Below are 22,520 nucleotides of genomic sequence, written 5' to 3'. Positions count from 1 at the left end.
TGTTCCTTCTCCTATCTTCTCTTCCTCTCCCGGATGAGACAAAACTTTGAAAAACTCATTTTTTTTCTGCCAAAATGATAATGTTGTTAAGACTACACAGACCTCATCATGTATTAATCAGCCAAGATCTAATACAACACTAAACTATGACACGACACCCCTGCCAAAAAAAATTCATCATGCATTAGTAGTTGATAATTGCTAGCCAACTGACAGTGAGGATAACTTCTTCTCCTCACCCCCCGGTGAAGAAAGAATGTGACTGCAAGGGTCAGGAGGAGAGAGATCAAATGAATATTACCTCTTGAAATCCCTCCTAATATATCTTTATAGATATACGGTGCCCAAGAGGCACCACAGGATGTTTTGCAGAGCAGCAAACCTATTTAAAAGTGAAATTTCTGTACACAAAAATTCTGGGAAGTCCTAATGAAAGGGCACAAGAATCAACCATTTTATGAACTCGTCCGTGATACATGCCAGCCCGGGAGAGAGCGCAGACTGCTATTGCAGATAATAAAAATAAATGGACTTATTAAACTGAAGCTCAACTTTTTTACACGTTCATTCTCAGAGCCGTAAACTTTTAGGATAGCGCACTGGTAACTTATGACTGTAGCAACGCACTGGATGTGCCATAAGATCCGGGTTTCTAGGCTAAAATCTTGTATCATTGAAATCTCACTCACAGGGTGCATCGTTCCGTGGAAGAGTCAGAATTGGCTGGTGGGTTTTTTTGGGGGGGATTAAACTGTACTCGTGCTTAAAAAGCTGGAAGAGGCCCCGGGGAGAGGCGGTGCTGGCTCCCGCGGGTGAGCTGGGAGGGCTGGCATGGGGTGGGAGACCAAAATTACAAATTACAGAGCTGTTCCTCATCCTCATCCAGCACAGGGGTCCCTCCCAAAGCCCATCTGCAAACATTTCGGAAAGGTCCATTTAAACCCCGCACCAGAGGAAGGCAGTTTGTCTGGTCCAACAAGATACAGCAGAAACTAAGCAAGGCGGTGAGCATTGTTAAAACAAAGAGTAAATTGCTGAAAGTGACGATAAAAAAAATATACATTGGCATAATGCAAGAGGGAGGACAGGGAGAGCCTGGCAGGGTGAAGGTCCCCAGTGGCCACAGTGGTTCTGCACAAGCCCAGCCCTCCGTCCCAGCACGGCGTTGGCAGAGCTCGCCTGATGCCGCTCCAAAGCTGCTGTCAAGGGATGGCAAAGGCACTGCAGACACGTCACACAGGCAGTGAGAGAGGATCTCAATGTCAGAGCAGCGAGATATGGGAAGAGACTCCTGGGAAGAGCTGGGAGGGGGCTGGAAGAAAGCTGTCAAGACTGCAGGTGGAGTTGGTCACTTTACAAAAAAAAAAAAAAGATGATGCAAGAGATGAGATGAGATCAGATGAAATGGATGCCTGGGATAAAGACAGCTGGATTCAATGACCCAGGAGGGCCCTTCCAGTCCTATTCCAGAATATCAATTTCAAAATCTTGGGACTTTCACGAAATCACTCTTGCTTTCTAGTCTGTCCTGAAGAAAGCACCACCGCCAATGGATATTGAGAGCCAGCACGGGGGCTGCTGCATTCCCACCCTACTGAAGCGTCCCGGAGGGCTCGTCTTTGCCAGCCTCCCCCAGCCTGCAGCACCCACGGCCACGCAGCTCCACGCACAACCAATCTCCGCACGCCCGCACAGCCCCTCATTAGGAAGTCAACGGTGGTCATCACTCCTGCGTGGTGTAGTAATGCCTGGTTTATGTGTGTGGATATTTGCCAAGGCCTTCGGCCTTCGGCCTTCTCCAGCCATGAAATAAGCACAGTCTGCTGTGAGACCTTCCCAGAATACAGAGAGAGGGGGGAAAAAAGAAAAAGGAGGAAAAAAAGGGTCCTTCTGCCAGTTGCACAGAAAATCCAACATTTTAGACTTGGCGTGCTGGAGCCAGCATCCCCAACCAGCGCTCCCGCCATCACAGATGATGCCAGCTAACGTGCAGGCACGTCAGATGGACACGTCGCTTGGCTGCTGGCCACCATCCAGCAGCTGCAAAACTGCCGGGTGACCCGCCGGGTGACGACTGTCACGGGTGCCGCCAAAACCCAATTTCCACCTTTTTGGATAAAAAATGTGAGCCTTGCCTCTGTTCTGGCACTCAGCACCAGCCCGGGCGTGGGGGGGACCTGCTCGCATTTCAGTTAACGGCAATCGTGTATCTTCGAGGGGTGACAGCAGAGGTGCTGATGTACAACCAGGCAGACTTATTTTTATCCCTTACATCACGCAACTGCTCTAAACCAACACGGGAAATTCCTAAGAAAGAGCTCTGGGATAAACAGAGCCATTGCAGGAAAGCAGAAGGTGTGTGAAAACGGACATAAGAAACACCAGATTACAGGTTTGGGTTTGTTAGGGGTTTTTTAAATCTATTATAAAAGCAAGAAAAATTTCATTTATTTCACAATCTAGGTCTTTTCTTTTTTCTGTTTTTTCCTCACCTTCTTTTTAGCACTCGCTACTACACAGTTCACATACAGTTCTTAAAGACATAATGGAATAGGTACTTCCAGCAATCTCGGCCTCTAAAATGCATTTCCCCAGAGTGCTTTTTGTTCAGCAAAAGCTTTTGTGCTAATGTTGAGCACAGGTCATTTAAAATTATTATTTTACATTTAAACTGACAGGGAATCCCACCCCTTTGAAAAATTAACTCCAGACACTTATGTTACTGCTTTGCAGAAGTGAAAAGTCACACAGTCAGAGTCAACTGGCACTAAAAAAAAAAAATGTTGCAGTTACAGTGGAGGAGACGAAGGGATCTATTTAAAGAAGGTACAGCGAGAAGTTGCTGATGAGGCAACAAATCCGAGTTGGTGCACGCTGATACCCTTCCAAATCATTTCAGTGCTCCGTACTTTAAGACCTGTAAAACATTTCTCTGGCTCTACCTGTTTCCCAATCTGATGCCCAGGTGTCCTTCAAAGATGCCACCCAGCATTTTTGCTCTCGTACTGGCTGGAGGAGCCACCTTACATCCTTCAGCATCAAAAGCCTTTAATTCTTCATTGACATACTGGTAGCTACAGAGAGATTTTATTTTCATTTACCCCTTCACAGTGTCTTTGGAGTATTTGTTCTTCCATGCTCTCATAATTCTGAGTAGCCAGTTTGAGTCATGTTGAAAATGTATAATTTTCCAGAAGCTGCAGACATATGATTAACTTGATTCGTGCCTCTTTTGACATTTCCAATTGTCACCCAAAATCTGTATGGTATTGAGATGATCGTGCTTTATGGAGTACCTTAAGGATTACAGGGCCAATATTACCGCTTCTCTAATGCCTTTTGCTTCCCTCACCAAATGTGCATTGAGGAGAGAATTTTAAAGGAGTAAAATAACCTCCAACAGCAAAGTCTGAAAGATCCTCAGGCTAGAAGAGTTTCCTGGGACATGGGATAAGCTGGATGTTCAACTTGCCATGCCAGATCAGGGCAAGGAACTGAGCCTGGGGCACATCACAGATGAGGTCCTACCACGCTCCTGGCAATCACGTGAAGTCCTCCCTGCACAGCGGTGCGTGCATGGGGCAGGAAGTATCCATATCACCAGGTGTCCTGGCCCAAGGGCTGTGAGTAAACAAGGTTTTGCATTTGATTTTAACACAAATGCGTGTGTGTGTGCGCGTTGGCTTCTTATTCTAATTAAAAAAAAATATCCATAGGCAGACTGATGATCATTTACCTCTAATTGGGACCAAGAGATGTATATAGTGACAAATTCATGATGAAAGCAAATATTTGGGGTGGGAAAGAACATCCTGGCCGTTGTGATGAATTCTTTCCCTTGCATCAGAACATTTTTTTTGCTCCACCAGGGAAAAGGCAGAAAAACAGAACACCGTCCAAGCAAGCACAACAAAAAATACTCACATCAGGCATGGAGGTTGTCGGGAACTTTGTTTATCCAGAGGGGGTGTGCTGGATTTCCTACTTGAGGAAGCTTTTTTTTTTTTTTTTTTGAGTTTTACTAGAAAAAGAGGAGTCAAGATTCTCTTAGAGCTTCCTCTGCTTTCTAATGGCTTTGTCTAGAAATATGCTATGGGAAGCTATTCAAACCACCAGTCTGAGAGCAGGATGTGAAGATGCCACTGATGAGAACACCCACCAATACTCAAACGCTAGCAGACTTGCAATCATTTAAAGAACTCATTAATCTAAAGAAAACACTTAGAAAGAAACTTTCATAATTAGAATTGGTGAGCAGCCAGCTTTGCTGAAATGAGAGAGCATTTCTTCTTTCCCTGGTTTCACCCAAGCCCTTGATGGACGACAATGTCTTTGATGGAATGAAATACTTTGCAATAACTTTGGGTACAGTTAAGCTGATAACGGCACTCTCTAAAACGGCTGTATTTCACAGACTTTCTCACCAAGACTTCGACAGGCAAACAGCACATGGCCACTGATTTGCCTCTGGTGATCTCCTGCTCAGAGCAAACGGAGGAAATGAAAGATATTGCGTTACGTCTGTACCTCTTAAGGAACGGCATTGTGGTACTCAAAACAATTTCTCTTTATCATCTCAGCAAAACCTTCATTAACATCATCTGACGCCAAAAGGGAAAGGCACTGACACAACAGCTCAGCAGAACGGGACAAAGGGAGCAGAGTTTGCAGCTTACACCTTGAATAAGAAAAGGAGTATCTTTAAAGGACGTTGCTTTATCTGAAAGCGTTAATTTAACTGCTTCAGGAGGCAACGTATGAGGGAGGCTCTTCCTCAGCAGCTGTGTGCAACGCCAGTTGTTTCGCAAGGGATCCGTGTTCATCCGAACCAACGAGCAAGCACCCAACTTGTTTTTGTTGGAAGGATTTCCAATTACTTTTAAGTTATACAGGCCAAAAGAGAAAAAAAAAAATATCCAAAGACGGTTATGACTAAATGGGTTCTTCGCCGCACTGGCAGTTTTAGTCTGTTTTTTATGTTAAGAACAAACATTTCCTTTCATGCCAATGCTCACTGGAAGGGGAGGAACTCAAGTAACAGTGGAAAAACAGAGAACATATTAAATGCTTATGTGTATTAGGAGGCTTCCAGATAAACCCTGGGAGCTAACGAATGGAAAGCAATGCACCGAGACCATCAGCGGACCTGCTGTTCCACCACTCCTGCAGCAGCACATGCAATTGCAGAAACTAGTTATTCACAAGATGCAGAAGCAGAGAACTCGCATTACTAGTTATTTACACCCTGGAGAAGCAGAGAACACACGTTACACAGCACTTCCACGCAGGTACACTTTGCACCATCTCCCAGGTGACATATATTCCCCCAAGCCGTTACGTCTGGTCACCTTGCCTTTTCACTCTATTTATCCCCACAGTTTAAGGGTCTCCGAGAAGATCGATGGAGGAGCACAGAGCTGAGCTGAATACACCTCGGTGTCACGTCGTCACCTCAATGCCCGCTCATTAAACACAGCCCCATCTGTTGCTTATTGATCCACATAATTTCTGACTTTCAAATAGGATAAATTACTTTTGTTAGTCATTTATTTACTTTTATTTGTTTCCTTTGAAGGATTCTCTCTGGGTTTAGATTTTTTTAATTATTATTAAATTGCTGGTAGCAATGCATTGGGGCTAGAAGAGAGCTGTGCTTCAGTTATTTAATGGGCTGCTCCTCGTTGCGGGCCCTTCTCAGAATTAACAGGGCTGCACAGCAGAGAGGGAAAAAGAAAAAAGTCACCTCGAATGCTTTAATAATATTTTGTTCAACATCTTGCAGCTCTTAGGCATCTCATAGGCACGGCCTTCTATAAATAAAAATTATTATGCTATGACTCATGAAATTTGTATCTACAGGGAGCTAGGGACTCGGCTTTTCCTCTGGGCTCCCCGGTGCTGTCTGCTGGGTCAATTAAAATATCAAGATTTCTTTTCACACAAAGTCTTTCCTCTCCCTCTGCTTATTCTGAGTGTGTGTTTCACTCACATCTCCCCTTCACAACCTCATCGCCATTGTAAATCACAGCAAATTAATGTCGATGCTATGTTCCTGAAACAAGACCGCTTTTGCCTCTTGACAACAAAACCTCTAAGCCAAATGTCAAAAATTCAAATGGAAATACAATATTACAAATAAATCTGTGGACATCTCCTGATAAACTCCTGCAGTCCTAGGCTGATGCAATGTTCTCTCCCTGACCCGCAGAACAGAAATAGCTTCTAATTCCTCGTCCTGCTGAAGTGTATGATAAGCTGGGCAATAAGAAGTGAACAGGGGTTATGGCTCTCATAAAATATTCACACCACCGGCTCTTTATACAGCAGTTTCTCCTGAATATGATTAATCACATGCTATTATTTAAAGTTCCTATAGCGTGGGAGTTTATGTTTCACTACCATTCGCAGATTAGATTATAGAAAATTAGTTTCAGATTAACTGTTTGGTTCAGGTAGATTAATCCCCTCCGATGATGCCTATCAGCCAACTGAACTCCTTCTTCAAACCAACTGGCCATGTCCCTGGGGTTAGCCAGCAAGCGATAAACAACCGGGGAGAGTTTCTCTCCACCTGGCAGTAATTGTTCTGCAAGCACTCTTCTCTTACTTTTATCTGAGAGACATTTATCCTGCTATTTAGTATAATTAAAGCATAGGTACTAATCTAAAGCTCCTACCCAGGGAGCAGTCATCTGATGGCAGCAGATTCACAGCATGCACAACAGCCTTAATTTCAATAACATGTTCAGCTGATGAGGAGGAAGAAAAGGGCGAGGTAGGTAATGCCGTCTCTGGGAGCTCGGGATGCATTTGCTGCCGAGCCAGCGCGTGCAAGGGACCAGCACAGGCAATGCCCAGAAGACACGGTCCTTTGGCTGCCGTTTGTCTCCGCCTTGGATGGGAGAGCTGCTGCATCTTTACAGTTCGAAGGGACACCACGCCACCCTTGCTCCAGCTCAGGGGTTGGAGCCCAGCGCAAGAGCCACTGGCCATTTGAAGCCACCGCTAATTCATCTCATACATTATTAGAAATGACCAGAAACACATTTGGAAACATAGGACACCACTACGTGAACATTGCTATCCTGTCAGATTAGGATTCAATTAATCATCCAAGACAAGGTCAATATTGCCAGCTCCACTTACCTCTTACGATGATGTTGGTGGACTTTTTCGCAGGATTTCCAACATTGTTATTGGCGATGCAACTGTATGTGCCAGCATCTTCTGACGTGATGGCAGGTATCGTTAAAGTGCCGCCGTTCAGGACCGTCTTCTCGGGCAGGATGCCAGCAGACCTCACCCACGTCAGGCTGGGGGCTGGCTCCCCTCCTGTCGTCACACAGACTAAGGTGATTGCTTCTCCAGGGTTCACCACTATCGGGTCATCCACAAGAAGTTTAATTGAAGGGGATGCTGCAAAACACAAGCGGAAGAGAAAGGTGTAGTGGGGCTACGTCCGTGGCATTGCTCAGTCCTGAGAAGCACGCTCACGCCAACTGGGACGAGCAAAGGCACTTCAGCTACCGCGCTCCTTGCACGATGAAGGGTGCTCCCTGTGTCGATGCTCCCCCTGACACCCCACTTCTCACCCTGCTCTGCACCCTGCTCTGCACCCTGCTCAGCCATCGTCTTTCGCCTTGCTGTCAAACTGCAGATGAGGATCTATGTATGGACAACCCCGCGGCTTTGCTTGGGAAGTCACGTATAATATATGGACCACGTGCCAGCACACTGGATTTTAAACCCTGAAAGAAAGGAATTAGTAACAATCTTCTTATTTGGCATGGAAAGCATGCTGGTCTCGTCAAGTCAGATCCTACCCGTTGAAAACCAGCCCTCTTAATCCACCCGCCTCCCTCATGACCTCCTTGGGACTTGGCTGCCAACTGAGATGAATTTGTAGAGTTTGAGTTGGGTCTGCTGAATCAGGAAGAGCCATCTCCCTTGGGACAACATCTCCTTGCACACTGGGAAACTGAAGAATCCAGCACAGATGCTTTTTTCCCTGCACGGACTGTGCAACCTGCAGCTCACCGCACCAGCAGACAGCGTGGCCACGGCTCCATCTCCTCCCAGACGTGCGGGAGAGGTCCAGGCTTGGTCCCTACTAACTCCCCTACCACGGCCAGGGTGACACAGGCTGCGTGACCAGCGGCAGGGGCTTTGGTGGGGCAGGACCACCAAACCAGCCAAACTGTCGCAGCACAGGCTAATGGAAAGATGCTGTTGCTGCTGCTCTCAGAAGGGAGAAGGCAAGTGATTAAAGTTCATTCTCTCTTCTTGCCTCTTCTGTTCCATGAAATATCTACATGTCATATAAGGGGAGCAACAGAAATGGTCAGTATGAGGGGACAGGGCAGCACAATCCAGTTTAGATGCTGGAATTTAAAATCACAATCTGAGCTGTGACATCCCCTGTCATTTGTGTTGAGGGACCCACCCGTGCTGGATTCAGGCTTTGCTTGAAGGCATACCCTAAACCACCTGAGTGATGAGCCAATATACAAATACATATCGCTAGTACAGAAAAAGCAGCAATGCTAAATAGATACAGGCATAAAGGTGAAGGACTGAGGTTCTGGGCAAAGAATTGCAGAAAATGTGACAATTAAAAAATGAAAGGAAATAAAAATGTTACATCCAAAAATCATATCACTATCTTCATTATTACAGAGATATATTCTTGTGTGTTCTGCTTTATATATGAATCTTATTTCAATATTAAAGGAATACACACTAATTGCTAAAGGCAAATACAAGAGTCAACTATAAAATCAGAGTTTTCTTTATTTTGAGTTCACTCAAGAGGAATTAACTTTCTCTGCATTCAGAAGCTGGAGCACAGGAATGGGAAGCACATCATTTATACCTGACCCAGCACAGAGAGAAGAGGCAACCCCCAGCTGGGGAAGCACTTTAAGAGAGCAGGAGAGCCGAGGTTCACAAGCAAAGTCCCCTCTTCCAGCTCCTCCCAGCTTGGGACCCTGCACATGCTTCCTCACATAAACTCCTAGGTTCATGTAACCAACTTAAAGGTGAAGAAACTGGGTGCATGGATAAAAACACAAACCAAATGTCAGCACTGACCACTAACCGTGTCAGCATCTTTGCTCATGTCCTCTGACCTCATGTTCTTTCATCAGGTGATGCATCCATCAGCTGATGGACCCCTGTTTTGGGATTAGAGGTATGAAGCTGGGCAGTATGTCATGTTTCATGCTCAAGCAGATTTTGTGTGGGCAAAGGAGGCAGAAGCAGGGATCCAGGTACCCGTTGTGCAGCTAGAACTGAGCTCCAGACCTGTAAGGTCATCACCAGCCAGGGGCAGCACTCAGCTGGCCCCTCTTGCTCTCTCCTTCCCTCCCGAGTTTAATGATTTTTTTCTGTACAACTCTGGGAAGGAGCTGCTCTCTGCTCTCACTAAACATCAAGTCATGAGACAGGGAACAAGAGAACCACAAATAATGCTTCAAAACTTAGAACAAAAGATGAAAGCTCCGACAATGTCAACCCAACCTGGTGGTGCTGTTTACCATAATGGCCTCATAATCCTCCAGATGAAAGGGGGCCCTTTGCCATCCTTCAGGTAGAGAGACAAAGATAGCAGCTGATGTGATAAAAATGCTGTGATACATCCCTTTCATCACAGCACTCAAAACAGTAAGTACATGAAAATTATGGTTTGCATACAGCAATTTCTCTTTGCTTACACCACACATTTCACTTAACTACAACCTAAACCACTAGACAAACACAAACAAAAATTCAGCAATACACTCAACTACTACTATTAAAAGCCTGATTTAAACCAAAGAATATTAAGAGATTCAGAAGGGGTGTTAAGGTTTCCAGCAAATGAAACTCAGTGTAGCATACAAAGGGTCAAATACCTATTAGGAATAGAATACGAATCCACAGCAGCAACAAGCTATTATTTTGATATTTCTCTGCTTGAAACCCTATACATAACCTGCACCACATCACAATGCACCAATAACACAGAACTTCTTATTTTCAGCTTCAAGGTGCAACCCAGGATAGAATTGGGTCTACCGCACCGCTTGCCTGATTTATTGTCACATGCACATTGCCAAATTCTGGTCTAGGAATGGAGAGATTGGAAGTTTCCTGTTGGTCACTTGGACTTTGTCCTTCCACCGCTGAAACAGCCCCAGCCCCGCTGCCATCCCCACGCCGGCCCATCTCTGAGAGCACAACCTCCACGCTCGCTGCAATCGACATTGACCTCTCCTCCTCCCAGCCAGGGATGGGGGAAGGTGGCACCCAACACCTCTCTGCTCACATGCCAAACAGGAGCTGCAGACCCGTGGCTCCTCGTCACAGCTCTGACTGGCTGTTTTGGCAAGGGAAGGGGAGAGAGAAAAAAAAGAAAGAAGCAGGGAGAGTTAGCGAGGGAACGAAGGAGGCAAATGGGAAAAATCCCAAATGCTCGATAACTCCAGTGACGCGTTCAGGCACGGTGGGGTGGCAGAAAAGTGGCTTTAGCTCTAAGTCAGAGAGTGCTTGTGTTCACTTCTGAACATCAGCCTGGACCTAGATGTGGAAACAAACGGGGCTAAATCACAGGTTTAGTACAGGAAGACCTGTATTAATTGCCTCGGGTTAACTAACAGCATGTAGGGCTTCTGCAGGTCTGTCTTACAGGATGGCTCCTCTGTTTGACTCCAGCCAGAAACGCCCTCCCCTCCCAACCTGGAGGAACACCTCTAGCTGCTCCCCAGAGGATGCTGCAGCAACGCCGCTGTGGCCTCTCCCCACAGGTTGGGAACGCAAAGCTGTAGCGCAGAAAGGAGCAATGAAGGCACGACGACAAGGCTCCACGTAAGAGTAGGGCCAGTAAGCCCCGGACTGGGCTGCTCAGGGTTGCTGCAGAATCCCTCTCTCCCCCAGATTTTCCAAGCAAACATCTGTTAGACACAAAGTTTGTGGCAGGCTCGTGTCTGAGCTAGGGAAATGGAGCTCGCTATCATGCGAGATCTCTCCCTGTTCCAGTTTCAATGACAGTAAGAGGTACTGCCAGAAAGGGGATTCCTCTTATCGACCTTGAGCTATCTTCCGGCAAAAACCTTCCCCTGTGGTATCCATCTCTCCCTGCTGACTGCAGGCAGAGCCCAAAGATTAGTTTAATCTCGACGGGTAAGATTTAGATGGCAGCAGATAGGTGACGTCAATGCCACCCTTAGGATGATTTAGAAATGCATCGGGAGCCTACAGACGGCAATGGGCAGAAAGTGCCGTTTTTAACAATGTGCGTGTGCCAACCTCCCTCTGATCCCAGCGTTCTGCAAACCCTCTTAGATGCCTGCACTTTCAGAAAACTGAAATTTTGGCCTAATCCTCTCTCTAAAATGGATTTCTTGTCTCTTATTTATTTGTAAACTTTTGGGCCTAAGTACCACACACAGCAGAAATCTGAACTGTGTAATTCATCGCCACACATCTTCTTTTGGTCCAGCACGATTAAAAAATGGAGCAGGCATTTATAAAGATGACAAGATGATCCAGAGCAATTATAATAGTTGATGATTATACCAAAATATTGTTGAAGGGTTATTAAAACTCATGCTTCAGGGCATAAAATGTTATATTTTTTCTGGAATGGGAGGGCAGACTATCACATATCTGTCTACTGCACACTTTTTATACACTGATCTGAAATGTCTCCTGCTGGCTCTTGTTAAGGACAGTCCTGTGATCTGATCCAAATGGACAATGCATGTGTTTATACGTTCTTTGCATTTGTAAAGCATCTAGCATGATTGAACTCCCACCAGGAGACCCACGATGCAGTCCCAGCAGCTCAAGCTGTGATATAGCAGGAAATAATGTAATTGAGTCAGAAGGAAGAGGAGATAAAGACTTCTCCAAAAGATCTGACTCTCATTAACATGACATTATTGTAAAAACTAGTACGTGCAATTGTGTATTCCTGGCACAAGCCTGAAACGTGCTGGTTTTGCCTTCACCATGTATCTTGCTTTGGGGAGTCGGGCTTCAGCCTCCAAGATACAAGTGGTTTTACCCAAGGGCATCCTCATCAACTGTGGGAGCAGAAATACAAGAGTGAGCCAAGCTCCCTTCCACTTCGACAGCCCAGCCTGCTGTCCCGAAACAAGGCTGCAGCCAGTCCTGACATTTTGTTCAGTTTTTGAAAGGCACAGAAAGTTAACCTGAGCTTTTTGAGGCTCAAGGAGACTGTCACATCCTTATAAACAAGCTTTCACATGGTTCTGGCCCAGATCATTTGAAAAGATAAGTACTGCAGTGAGAGTAAGGCAGCAATTTATGCCTCCAATCTTGATGTTATTGTTTAAGTTTTACAAAATTTAGTTTCACCAAGCAAGGTACTTGGCTGGTCACCACGTTTACAGAGGACTCTTCTTACATGAAAGACACTTTACAATCAAAGTGCTTCAAAACCCCCAGAACTCAGCAGGTAGACGTGGAATCCAAAGAAAAGTTGTGCAGCTGCACCAGCACCAGACCAGAAGTTTCCTCTGCTAAACAGCTGCCTCCTGGCATAAGGACGAGCTCCTCAGTTTCTGCTTAAATCTTGCAGAGATCCCACCAAATTCCATTGAAAGGTTTAACTTAGGGATATGTTTTATTATTTTCCACTGCTAGATTCTTCTGGATTTGGTTTAATCTCGCATTATGTCATTTATTTACTTCTGCTGTCTTCCTTCCTATTCATCTCCTCTCTAAACAAAATAGTCTGAACTTTTTCACTTCTTCCCTCACAGCCCCAGAGCTCCATCTGTTCATATCACAAACCCCTGGGTCATGGTTTGGGTCATGGAGACACACGGACACACAGACACGCAGATACGGCACTGATGTCCTCAAGTTCACGTAGAGTTGAAGAGTGATGGATTTTATAGTTTTATGGTAATGTTCAGTACCAGTTTGGAAAATGGAGCATCAGAGCCAACACAACTGTGCAACACCAAAACTGATGGAGACACAGGAGGTGCTCACGTATGAAATCTTATAATTTTATACAGAATTCCTAACGGAACAAAAATGTCCCTGCCAAAAGGAGTTAATACTAAATGGAGTGTATGATCACCCCTAAAGCCACTTCCAAAGCTTCACCCTGGCTGAGGTCTCTCTCAAATGACCACCAGCCATCAGTATTAACGGGACAAACGCTGGGCCATCCAGGTCTGGCAAGCAAAGCATCTCCCAGCCAGAACCTTCACCCCAGCTCTGGCAGAGACTCTGCCAGGCAACCTGCCCAGCGGAAACTTTCTTTCAACTCTCTGATAGAAATAATAAAATTCATTATAAAACAATAGCAAGCTTTGGTAAATATTTCCATGGGTGAGTGCATGGAACAAGCTTTCCAAACATCGTATTTGGACATCGTAATGAGAACGGCTCAGTGTTCAAAAGAGCTCTGCATCTTTACTGCCCTTTAGAAGTAGGGGTTTCTGAGCGCCAGTCCCACATTTTGAAGTCATGGTTGGTTTGCCAGGGGACAAAGAAAGCCGCAGTGCCACTCCGAGCTCTTTCCCGCGAAGAACAAGGCACTACTCATGACGAGGGAAACTGTTCAGGTCCCCATTCATATTGCAGCTGCATCCTTTTTAAAGGGACTTCAATTCAGAGGCTTTCGTGTGCAAGTATTGCTTCTGCATCCAGTGTATTTCATGGGACTGTAGAGCCTGGCTGTGAACTCCGCAGTGCATATGACAAAGTGCTATTGGAAGTACACCGGGTCACAATGCACGGCCCTGCTAGTCCACTCACTACAGAGAATTTAAATCAGAATGGCATCTTTTTTTTTCACCTAATATTAACACATGCGCACAAGACAAGCTGGGCGCTGATGACATACAGGTGGAGACTCATTATAAAATGTGGCTACAACATACACCAATCCTCACAGAGTAATAAAACCGCACGCAACGCGCACTGCTTTTGATTAATGACTGGGGCAGAAGTTTCTCAGATCCAGCACAAAGCTAGCAGTCCTTAAGTCATCGCTAACACCCGAGGATACACCCTTAACCACCGCAGTTTACCAAGCACCTTCGACATAACCCAGCTCTACAACAAAACGCTTCCAGTTTAAACTGGGATCATCGGCAGGGATGATGGAAACATCTTCTAGTTGATGATCCGATGCTGATGTTCACTGAACTCGAAAGAAGCACAGTCTCAGCTGCTGCCTGGGATGGGTATCTGAGACAGATACTACACTGGGAGGAAAAAGGTATCTGTCACTGATGTAGCGTATACAGAACAAATCCAACGCCAACGCATGTTATAATTACAGTGAGACAAATATATGTATTTAGATTGGGTATATGGAATTGAGAAAATGTCACAATTGGCTTTAGGGATTACTGAAAATGCAAAAGAAAACTAATACTTTAATAGCAATATCAAAGTAGAGGCAGAAAGTCATGTCCTTGACAACTCACTCATCTATGATGAATAAAAATGAAAAGACATTATTTCCTCCAGTTTTGTGAACTATTTCGTATGCAGAACTGAAGTAACAGAACATAATTGAATTATACTTTCATATATACGTGTATGTGTATGCATCCGTTTAATTTACGGCCATGATTTCTTGCAGGAACACAATGCATATACCCCTAAGTAAACACATTAAGAATACTCCCTTTCAAGTCAGAGCGAAAAGAGAGAACATTTGAAGTCCCTGCTGGGCTGGGAACATCATTTCTGTACTTACTCAGTAAAGTTCAAAAAAGAATAGATTATAATTCCCAGCTGAGATCCAGATTTTAAATTACAGGGTAAAAATAAACTTTTTATTGACCACCCTGCCACAGCACGCTGCAATATGGCAGGTCCATTCTTTTCATCAGTAATCCTTAAAAAAGAAGGGGCAAAGGATTCCCGGGGCAGATTCATCTTTGTCTTGGCAAGGAGTTCTCCAACAAAGCCAAGGGAGAAAAATTATGGAGACACACTTAAGCATGAGCTCTTTGCAGGCTTAGGACCAGAATTCATCACAGAATCACAGGATGGTTCAGGCTGGAGGCATCTCTGGAGGTATCTCTGGAGGTCATCTGGTCCAACCCCTGCTCAAGCAGGGTCCCCTACTGCAGTTTGCCCAGGGCCGTGTCCAGACAGCTTTTGAATATCTCTGAGGATGGAGACTCCACAACTTCTCTAGGTAACCTGTGCCAGTGCTCAATCACCCTCGCTGTAAAAATGTGGTTTTATAGTCACTGTCAAGTCGTGATCAGTTATGTAGAGCTTTGAACTTCAGTGGTGTCTCCTTCAGGTGCTGCATGCAATCTAAACGCAGAAGAGCAGCAAAATACTCCAGCTGTAACAACCTGCAGATGTGCTCACCATGTATATCAACTGTATTTTTGTGTTACTTGCTCTTTTTCCCATTTCATCACCACCGCCTTCAAAATTCCAGCACTTACAGGGCAGAGAAAATAAAGGCAAAGGGCTCAAATCCTAATTCTTTCAGGTATGGTTTTGGTTTTTTTTGTTTTTTAATTTAATACATGGAATTACTGAAGTAATATTTTCCCAGGCCAGATTTCAGTATTGCAAATGTTTTAGGGTTCTCATCTTTGCAAAAGCACCCGGATCTGTTCTAGCACAAAGGGGTGGCTCCCCCCTGTCCAGGTGCCCCCAGTTACTCAAGACACCCATTAGCCTGCGTGCCTTAACCTCAGACTGGGGTGCACGTGCCTCCCCGTACCAGCAGTCACCACCCAGTTTGAATACGCTGCTGGGTCACAGACAAAGCCAACTCAGTTTCCCCTGAGCCTGCCACCAAAAAAACCAGGAGCTTAAAAGTTGAGTAAAGTGCAAGATGATTTTGTCCAGGCATACTATCAAGAATGGAAAATTATGAGGTTGCAGGGGAAGAAGGGAAGAGAGGGGAAAGAAATAAAGCAAAGAACAAGACTATATTTAAGAAGGTCCATTTTCAGCTGGACTAGGTTCCTCACACTGTAGAACACCATCCCGGTTCACGCACATAGACAAGGTGGCCTGGAGCACCAGCCCAGGTAACCCTGGCCGACTCCCTGCGCTCTCCCTCTATTCTCAATAGCCATTTTTTAAATTTTTTTTTCCCTCCTCCAACTTTTTCTGAAATCCTCTGTTTTTTAACCAATGGGGAGGCAGCTTTGATGACTCATCTCTATTCCCGATTTGCCTGGCTGCTTTTCATCCAGCAGCAGCAGCACTTTGATGACTTGCACTTTGCTCGTGCTGCCATTCACGCACAGATGTGGCATTGATAGCTCCAACAGGGAGGAAGGGAGGCGGATACGTTTGCTATTCAGAGCACTTCCTCGGTGGTTACGCTCTGGAGATGACTACAATAGCTCACAGCTCCCACACTGTATGAACTATTCATTCTGTGGACATTTTATCAAGGGGGTATGAAAGGAAGGCAGGATCCTCCCTTTAGCAGCAGAGCAGTGTTAAATCAGCTTAACCCAATCATGAAACTGTCCCCTTCATCGCTATATTTAGATGCACGGTTGTACATGTAGGCTTAAATTCATCTTGGCTAATTTCAACCACCTGAAAGTCAGCCGTGCAATCTGAGGTCATGTATCTTGAAGAGATGTGAGCACCCCTAAAGCACAATCCCTGCTCTCCAAAAATAGATGGGATGAATTGCTCTTTGGAGCCATCTCTCTCCACCGAGTACAGTGCTCCCTGAACAACCGTGTAGTACAGACACCTAAGCTTTCAGACTCCTATTTAGGTGAGACAAATCCTGTCCTGCGACAGCAGCAATCGCCCACACAATTAGTCCTCCTGACTAATGAGGAGCCGCAGAGAAAGGACCCTCAGGGTTACGGTGGACACAATCTGGACAGAAAGCAAACATTAGCAATATGTGCTCAGTAAAAGGGAGTTATCATACAGGGATGCAGAAACAAGAACTGTGTTGGGAAATGTATGGAACAAGCCCTGCATTGAACCCCATGGTCATGAGGCTGGGTGCTGCCCTGAAGCACTGAACTTCACCAAGGAGGTGGTCAGAGGAGACCAACAGGAACAGCGTGAGGTAGAGATGATGTGACTCACCAGCAAAAACTAAGGAGCTACGTTCGTTATCCAACAGAAGAGGTGGGAAAAGAACCATCTCCAAATATATGAAACGTTGCTGCAAAGGGGAAGAGGACAATCTCTCCTTCGTGCCATGGCGGACAGGACCAGACCGCCCACCAATATGTGGCACCACTGCTGCTGGCAGCCAGGTTAAACGGACATCGGTAGGACAAGGTTTAGATCTAGTGCATTCTGCCATGAAGAATGGGACTGGACGACCTCTTGGGGTCCTTCCCAGCTTTATTTTCTATTATTCTTTTTTTGCTGAAGCGTTAGAAAACCCCAACCATACAGCTCTGAGTATACAGCTGGCTGTATTTCTTATCTGAGGATTTCAAGCCTCTCTAGTGCAGGATCACATCTCACTGTCGCACTCTCTGAGAATGCCAGGGGATGCTAAGAGAAATATTTTTTTCAAAATGAGATAATTCTCTTAACTCTGTATTGTCTGAATGAAAGGAAACAAAGCAAGTTTATCGTGACAGACTACTGCTTTAATGAAAGGATTAAAAGTGAATTAAGCCTTTTTCAATTTGTTTCCCACCACACACCCCAGACAGAACGCCAGCTTCAGCTGTGATTTGAATGAACTATGGCATGCAGCTGAAAAATCACGTATTGAAATACTCATCCTTCTTGATAAAAGTTATTATTGTGGATTATTTCTATGTTGGAGGCTGCCAACATCAGTCTCAATATTATGTATTAATGATCACCTGCACTAAGCAGCCTGAACTGGCTGCTAATATACATTTTCAAATTAATCTGTGCCACCAAAAATGCTCTGTAGATCAAGATAAAAGTTTTATTTGCTTTTACTCAATAATATTAGAAGAAATAATTTAGGAAGCCCTGAATTTCAGTGGCTTTATGGGTAAATATCATGCTTTTTCTCTGACACTTTGAAACAATGAACACTCTTAATAGGATCCATTTGCGTTATTAGATCCGGGCATTCAGCTGTGCGATTCCGAGTTAGCTGTATGTAAAGTTACCTTTCCCAGCTCTAAGGATTAAATAGTGAGTCACATGCAAATTGGTGGCAGATTTTAAAATCATCTGTCAATAATTCATGTTTGACACAGAGCAGAATTACGCTTGGAATAACATAATCCTTGTATTTATAAAGGAGACTGCGCTTGTTCCTGCTAAGCATCTTCAAAAAGAAGCACCTCCTGACCAGCGTATGGTCCAGGCTAAGGCAGGGTGATAATCTTTAGGACTTTCATCAGTTCTTACACAACGATATCCTGGGGAGAGGAGATAATACTGAATTCAAACGACTTCCACAACAGTGCTTTGCCTTTTAACATGCTTGCTTTAATCACAGAACGACAGAACCATCTTCATCAGAAGGTATCTCTGGAGGCCTCTGGTCAGAGCCCTGCTTGAAGCAATGCCAGTTAGATTGGGTTGCTTAGGCCTCACCCAAAGTTTGAGTATCTTGCCCAAGGTGAGCAAACCCAACTCCTTCAGCCTCCTCTCACATGTCACATGCTCTAGCTCCAGACCATTTTGGTGGCCTCCACTGGTCTTGCTCCAGTCCATCTGTGTCCTTCTTGCTCTAGGGAGCCCCAAACTGGACACAACAGTCCGGATGCTGTCTCAAAGCACTGATCAGAGGGGAAGGATCACTGTCCTGGACCTGCTGGCTGCAGTCCCACCAGTACAGCCAAGCTTGCTGTTGGCCTTTTTGGCATGGCCACATTGCTGGCTCATGCTGAACCTGTCTGCAGGGCAACCCAGCGTCCTTCCTGTACAGGTGCTTTCTAGCCAGTTGGCCCCAACATGTACATGGGGTGGTTGTTCCTCCCCAGGGGCAGGACGTGGCATTTACCTCAGCTGAATTTCATGAGGCTCCTGTTTGCTCTTTTCTCCATCCTGTCAAGACCCCTGTTTTGATCACCACTCCCAATTTGGTATTGTCCAAGAACTTAACCAAAAGCGCACTTGGTCCCATTGTTTTGGTGATTAATAAAAATGTTGTACACGATTGTTCACAGTTTTGATCCCCAAGGGACGACGTGAATAAATGATCACCAGTTAGACATCATGCCACCCTTCAAGCCCAAAGGCCCAGCCAATTTTCCACTCATCATTCACATCTCTCAAACCTGGCTATAAGGAAGACATAGGAGGTCATGTCAAAGGTCCTGCTAAAGACAAGGCAGGAGGATGAGAAGGTATCTAGAGGAACCAAGGAGGTGACTCCAAAACACTTGTAAATGGGAACAGGAGATGAGAAAGGTGTTGAGGAGCCATTTCTATGAGAAGACACAACCTGTAGCACAGTGCTCCCCCCACCCCAGAAGCCTTTGCTGCAAACTGCCTTTTGTGCTTCCTGCAGTTTCAAACTGCGAGGACTGTTTGGAGGAAAAAAATCATTGATTTCAGGAATGTAAATACACTCAGAGCTCTAAGAGAGTGAAAAACATGAGTGGGGAAAGACACATGAATGCCACACACGAAACCTCTGAGACCTTGAGGAAGAGACAGGACAATAGCAACCCCAGGAGAAGCCCAATGAGTAGAGTAGGAGTCAGAATTGGATCAATCGGATTTCTTCTTTGGTGCAGCATGGACATTGTGAAGCAATGAACACGAGTAACGTAGACAGAACTATGGAGGTCATGACTTGGTGTGACACCCACCCTCGCGGCCGCTCCTTTTCCGACAGCCTGGAGATTCAAGCACGTACACTGCGAAAATTGTCAGGGTTCCTCCTCCTTTTCAGAATAACCCCTTGATTTTGCTGCAAAGCAGCTGCATTTGGTTTTACAACTCCCGCTTGCAATAACTTACCCAAATTAACTTCTATGTGCTGATTTTAAAGGGACACAGTCTTCTAAAAACAAATGAGAGTTGCAAAATTAGTCCCTTTGCTGTTCTTCCTCACATCTTGACTTCTATTTCTGTTCCTGCCACTCACTAGCAATCTGCCAGCAGGTGAATCACTTCACAGTGTTTCTGCTTCCCTTCAAATTTCTCATCTATTTAGATAATAAATTTGCAGTAATAGCTGTCTTTAGACACAAAGCGGGTCTGCGCTCAACAAGTGCCTCTACCTGCTGCTGTACAATATTACTGCTAATTGTCATCTTGGGCTTCAGCATATGCATGGTCACATGCTTCTGAGATGATCTCAGCTTCTGTCATTACAACATCCACTTTGGTTTTTGTATTTTAAACTAGTCTGCACTGGAACAAAGAAATCCGTGTGTCAGAAAACTGATGCCGATGGCCTCTATCTCCTGCAGTACCTACAGACGTACGATGGTGCGTCTAAGGCTCCAGACGCACACAGAATAGCTGTAATTAAGAAGCTGCTGTTGAATGAAGGGGGTGTGAGTGTACCTAATTATACCTACGTGTAACACCTTAAATCTGCATCATGTCCAAAGTATACCGATGAATACACGTTCATCTGATGGCATCAGCGTAATTACCTCTCTAATTATTCAAGGAGAAGTAGGCAGAAAGTTTCCTCTGGATCGGTTCTATCACAGTAATTGATTGTTACTCTGGTGATGCCACGACACGCAATCACGTAATCAGCAAGACAGAGTGAGCACAGAAAACAAAAAGGTCAGAGGGATGAGCTGGCAGGCGGCACTGAACAGAAACCCAAAATACTCAACCGAAGACGTGCCTGGTGTTCCTCAAATTAGCCTCTCAACTCAGGGGTGCGCACAGGGATGCAGATGTATGAAAGACCCCGTGGCGCAAACAGCAGCAGCAGAGCACCTGGATCTGCATGCTTGCCTTGAAACAAGCATCTACATTCATGCCCAGTCACCTATAGCTCTTGGCAAGGGAAGCTGGGGAGACTTGAGAGTGTTTCAGAGAAAGAAAAGAGGTAAACCATGTGTTTGCGTGCCTCTGACACTGTGCTCTGACAATGCAGGAAGATTACCAAGCAGAAGGTTCGACAGGTGACTTGACTGTCATCTGTGAGAACCTTGGTGGCCCTGGATGCAGAAAGTAGGCAGGGTAGTAGCAGGATACTACAAGAGCAGTAAGGATTTCCAGGCAGACAGCAGTAGTTACACGGGGTTTTTTCACGTCTGCTGGGCACCGCTTCCCCAAGCACAATCTGCCAGCGATCATCACGTGTGACAAACGCTCGTTGCAGCGTGCAGAAGTCCTGCTGCGCATCAGCGTGTGGTGGCAATCAATCCGGGCCAGCAGGGAGCCAAGGTGCTCCCTGCAGCACAGCGGCTTCCCAGCCACCATGTCTGCACCCCGTCAATCAACCGAGGTAAGCGGCAAGCCACCGCACACAGATGGTCCACAAACCCCATCCTGGCTGCTGGGACAGCTGATGTCCCTGAGCAACACAAGCTGGAGTGCACATCCATGGCAGGGAAAAACCTTCCTGACTTTGCTCACAAGTCAATCAATCGAAGGGAGCCCGACAAACCATGGAACAGTCCCCGTACCCTGCAATAAAAGCCTGACCCCAGTGAGCCAAAGCACTACTGGAATGAGGTGGAACCCACAGCTCCTGTCAGCCCCAGCTATTCTCCTCAGTAACAGCCAAGTTCAACAAAATCTGCTCACGCCAGTTATGCTTACAGACCTGATAAATGCAGAATAGCCAAACTGCCAGCAATTTTACACTATGATCTCATCATCTGCAGCTGAACTTAAATCCACTTGTAGCCCACGTTAACTACAATAAATATCCTGGTGTTTGCCACCTTACAGACACTGCCCTTTGTCTCTCCTTTGTTGCCATTAGATAGGTATCTCCATTACATGCCTCCAGCTTTAAATTAAAAACAGATGGACAGGCTAGGACTGCTCCATACCAAAACAGAGTATCAAGTTCAGGTTCTGATTTTCATTACTTTGGATTTATCCTGGATTACTCTGGATTTCAAATTTATATAACTTCTATGAAATGACACCAGGTGAAGTTCTACCAAAGAGCTATGTCCGATGAAGTCATACCAAACAGGAAAAGTTTTGTCCCAGAGTCATCAACACATCAGTCATCATGTTTAATGATATGTTGCAGTAATTACTATATGTATTTGATTTTGCTCTCAGTGATGGTTGCCACCAAGTTCTTCATGAGAAAGTCTGAATCTTTGCAAGTTTGCAGGCTTGTTTACTTTGGAAATTCCTCCAGAAAAGCAATTCCTGTTAATTTAGCATGACACCCTTCTCCCAGAATAAACATAATGTTTGTAAGGTGGGAATAATTAATTCTTTTTGCAAAATTAGATCATGATCACCCGTCCTCAGTTCAGAATAGTTACGCTATTTGATGTTCCCCCATTACCGTAACATAAACCAACTTCTGTTGCAGATGAGGTTCAACATGGACAAAGATCATTCTGGCTCCAACAGCAAAATTATCGCTCTGACAAATGGGAGCAGTAACAACTCTCATCCTCTCTTCTCATGAAAGAAGGTGGATG

General features: G+C 45.2%; 1 protein-coding gene across 1 annotated transcript in view; it reads right to left on the bottom strand.

The window, feature by feature from the left end:
* The window catches only part of MDGA2 (MAM domain containing glycosylphosphatidylinositol anchor 2), a 391,532-nt gene that overhangs the window by 159,751 nt on the left and 209,261 nt on the right, over positions 1 to 22,520 (bottom strand). Inside the window, exon 7 of the mRNA XM_054827962.1 lies at positions 7,147 to 7,416. Within this exon, the coding sequence (XP_054683937.1) occupies positions 7,147 to 7,416 (270 nt within the window). The remainder of the gene's footprint in view (positions 1 to 7,146; positions 7,417 to 22,520) is intronic.

Source organism: Grus americana, chromosome 5 (assembly GCF_028858705.1).
Source record: "Grus americana isolate bGruAme1 chromosome 5, bGruAme1.mat, whole genome shotgun sequence".
Taxonomy (NCBI): Eukaryota; Metazoa; Chordata; class Aves; order Gruiformes; family Gruidae; genus Grus; species Grus americana.
This window is presented reverse-complemented; position numbering and strand designations above follow the sequence as displayed.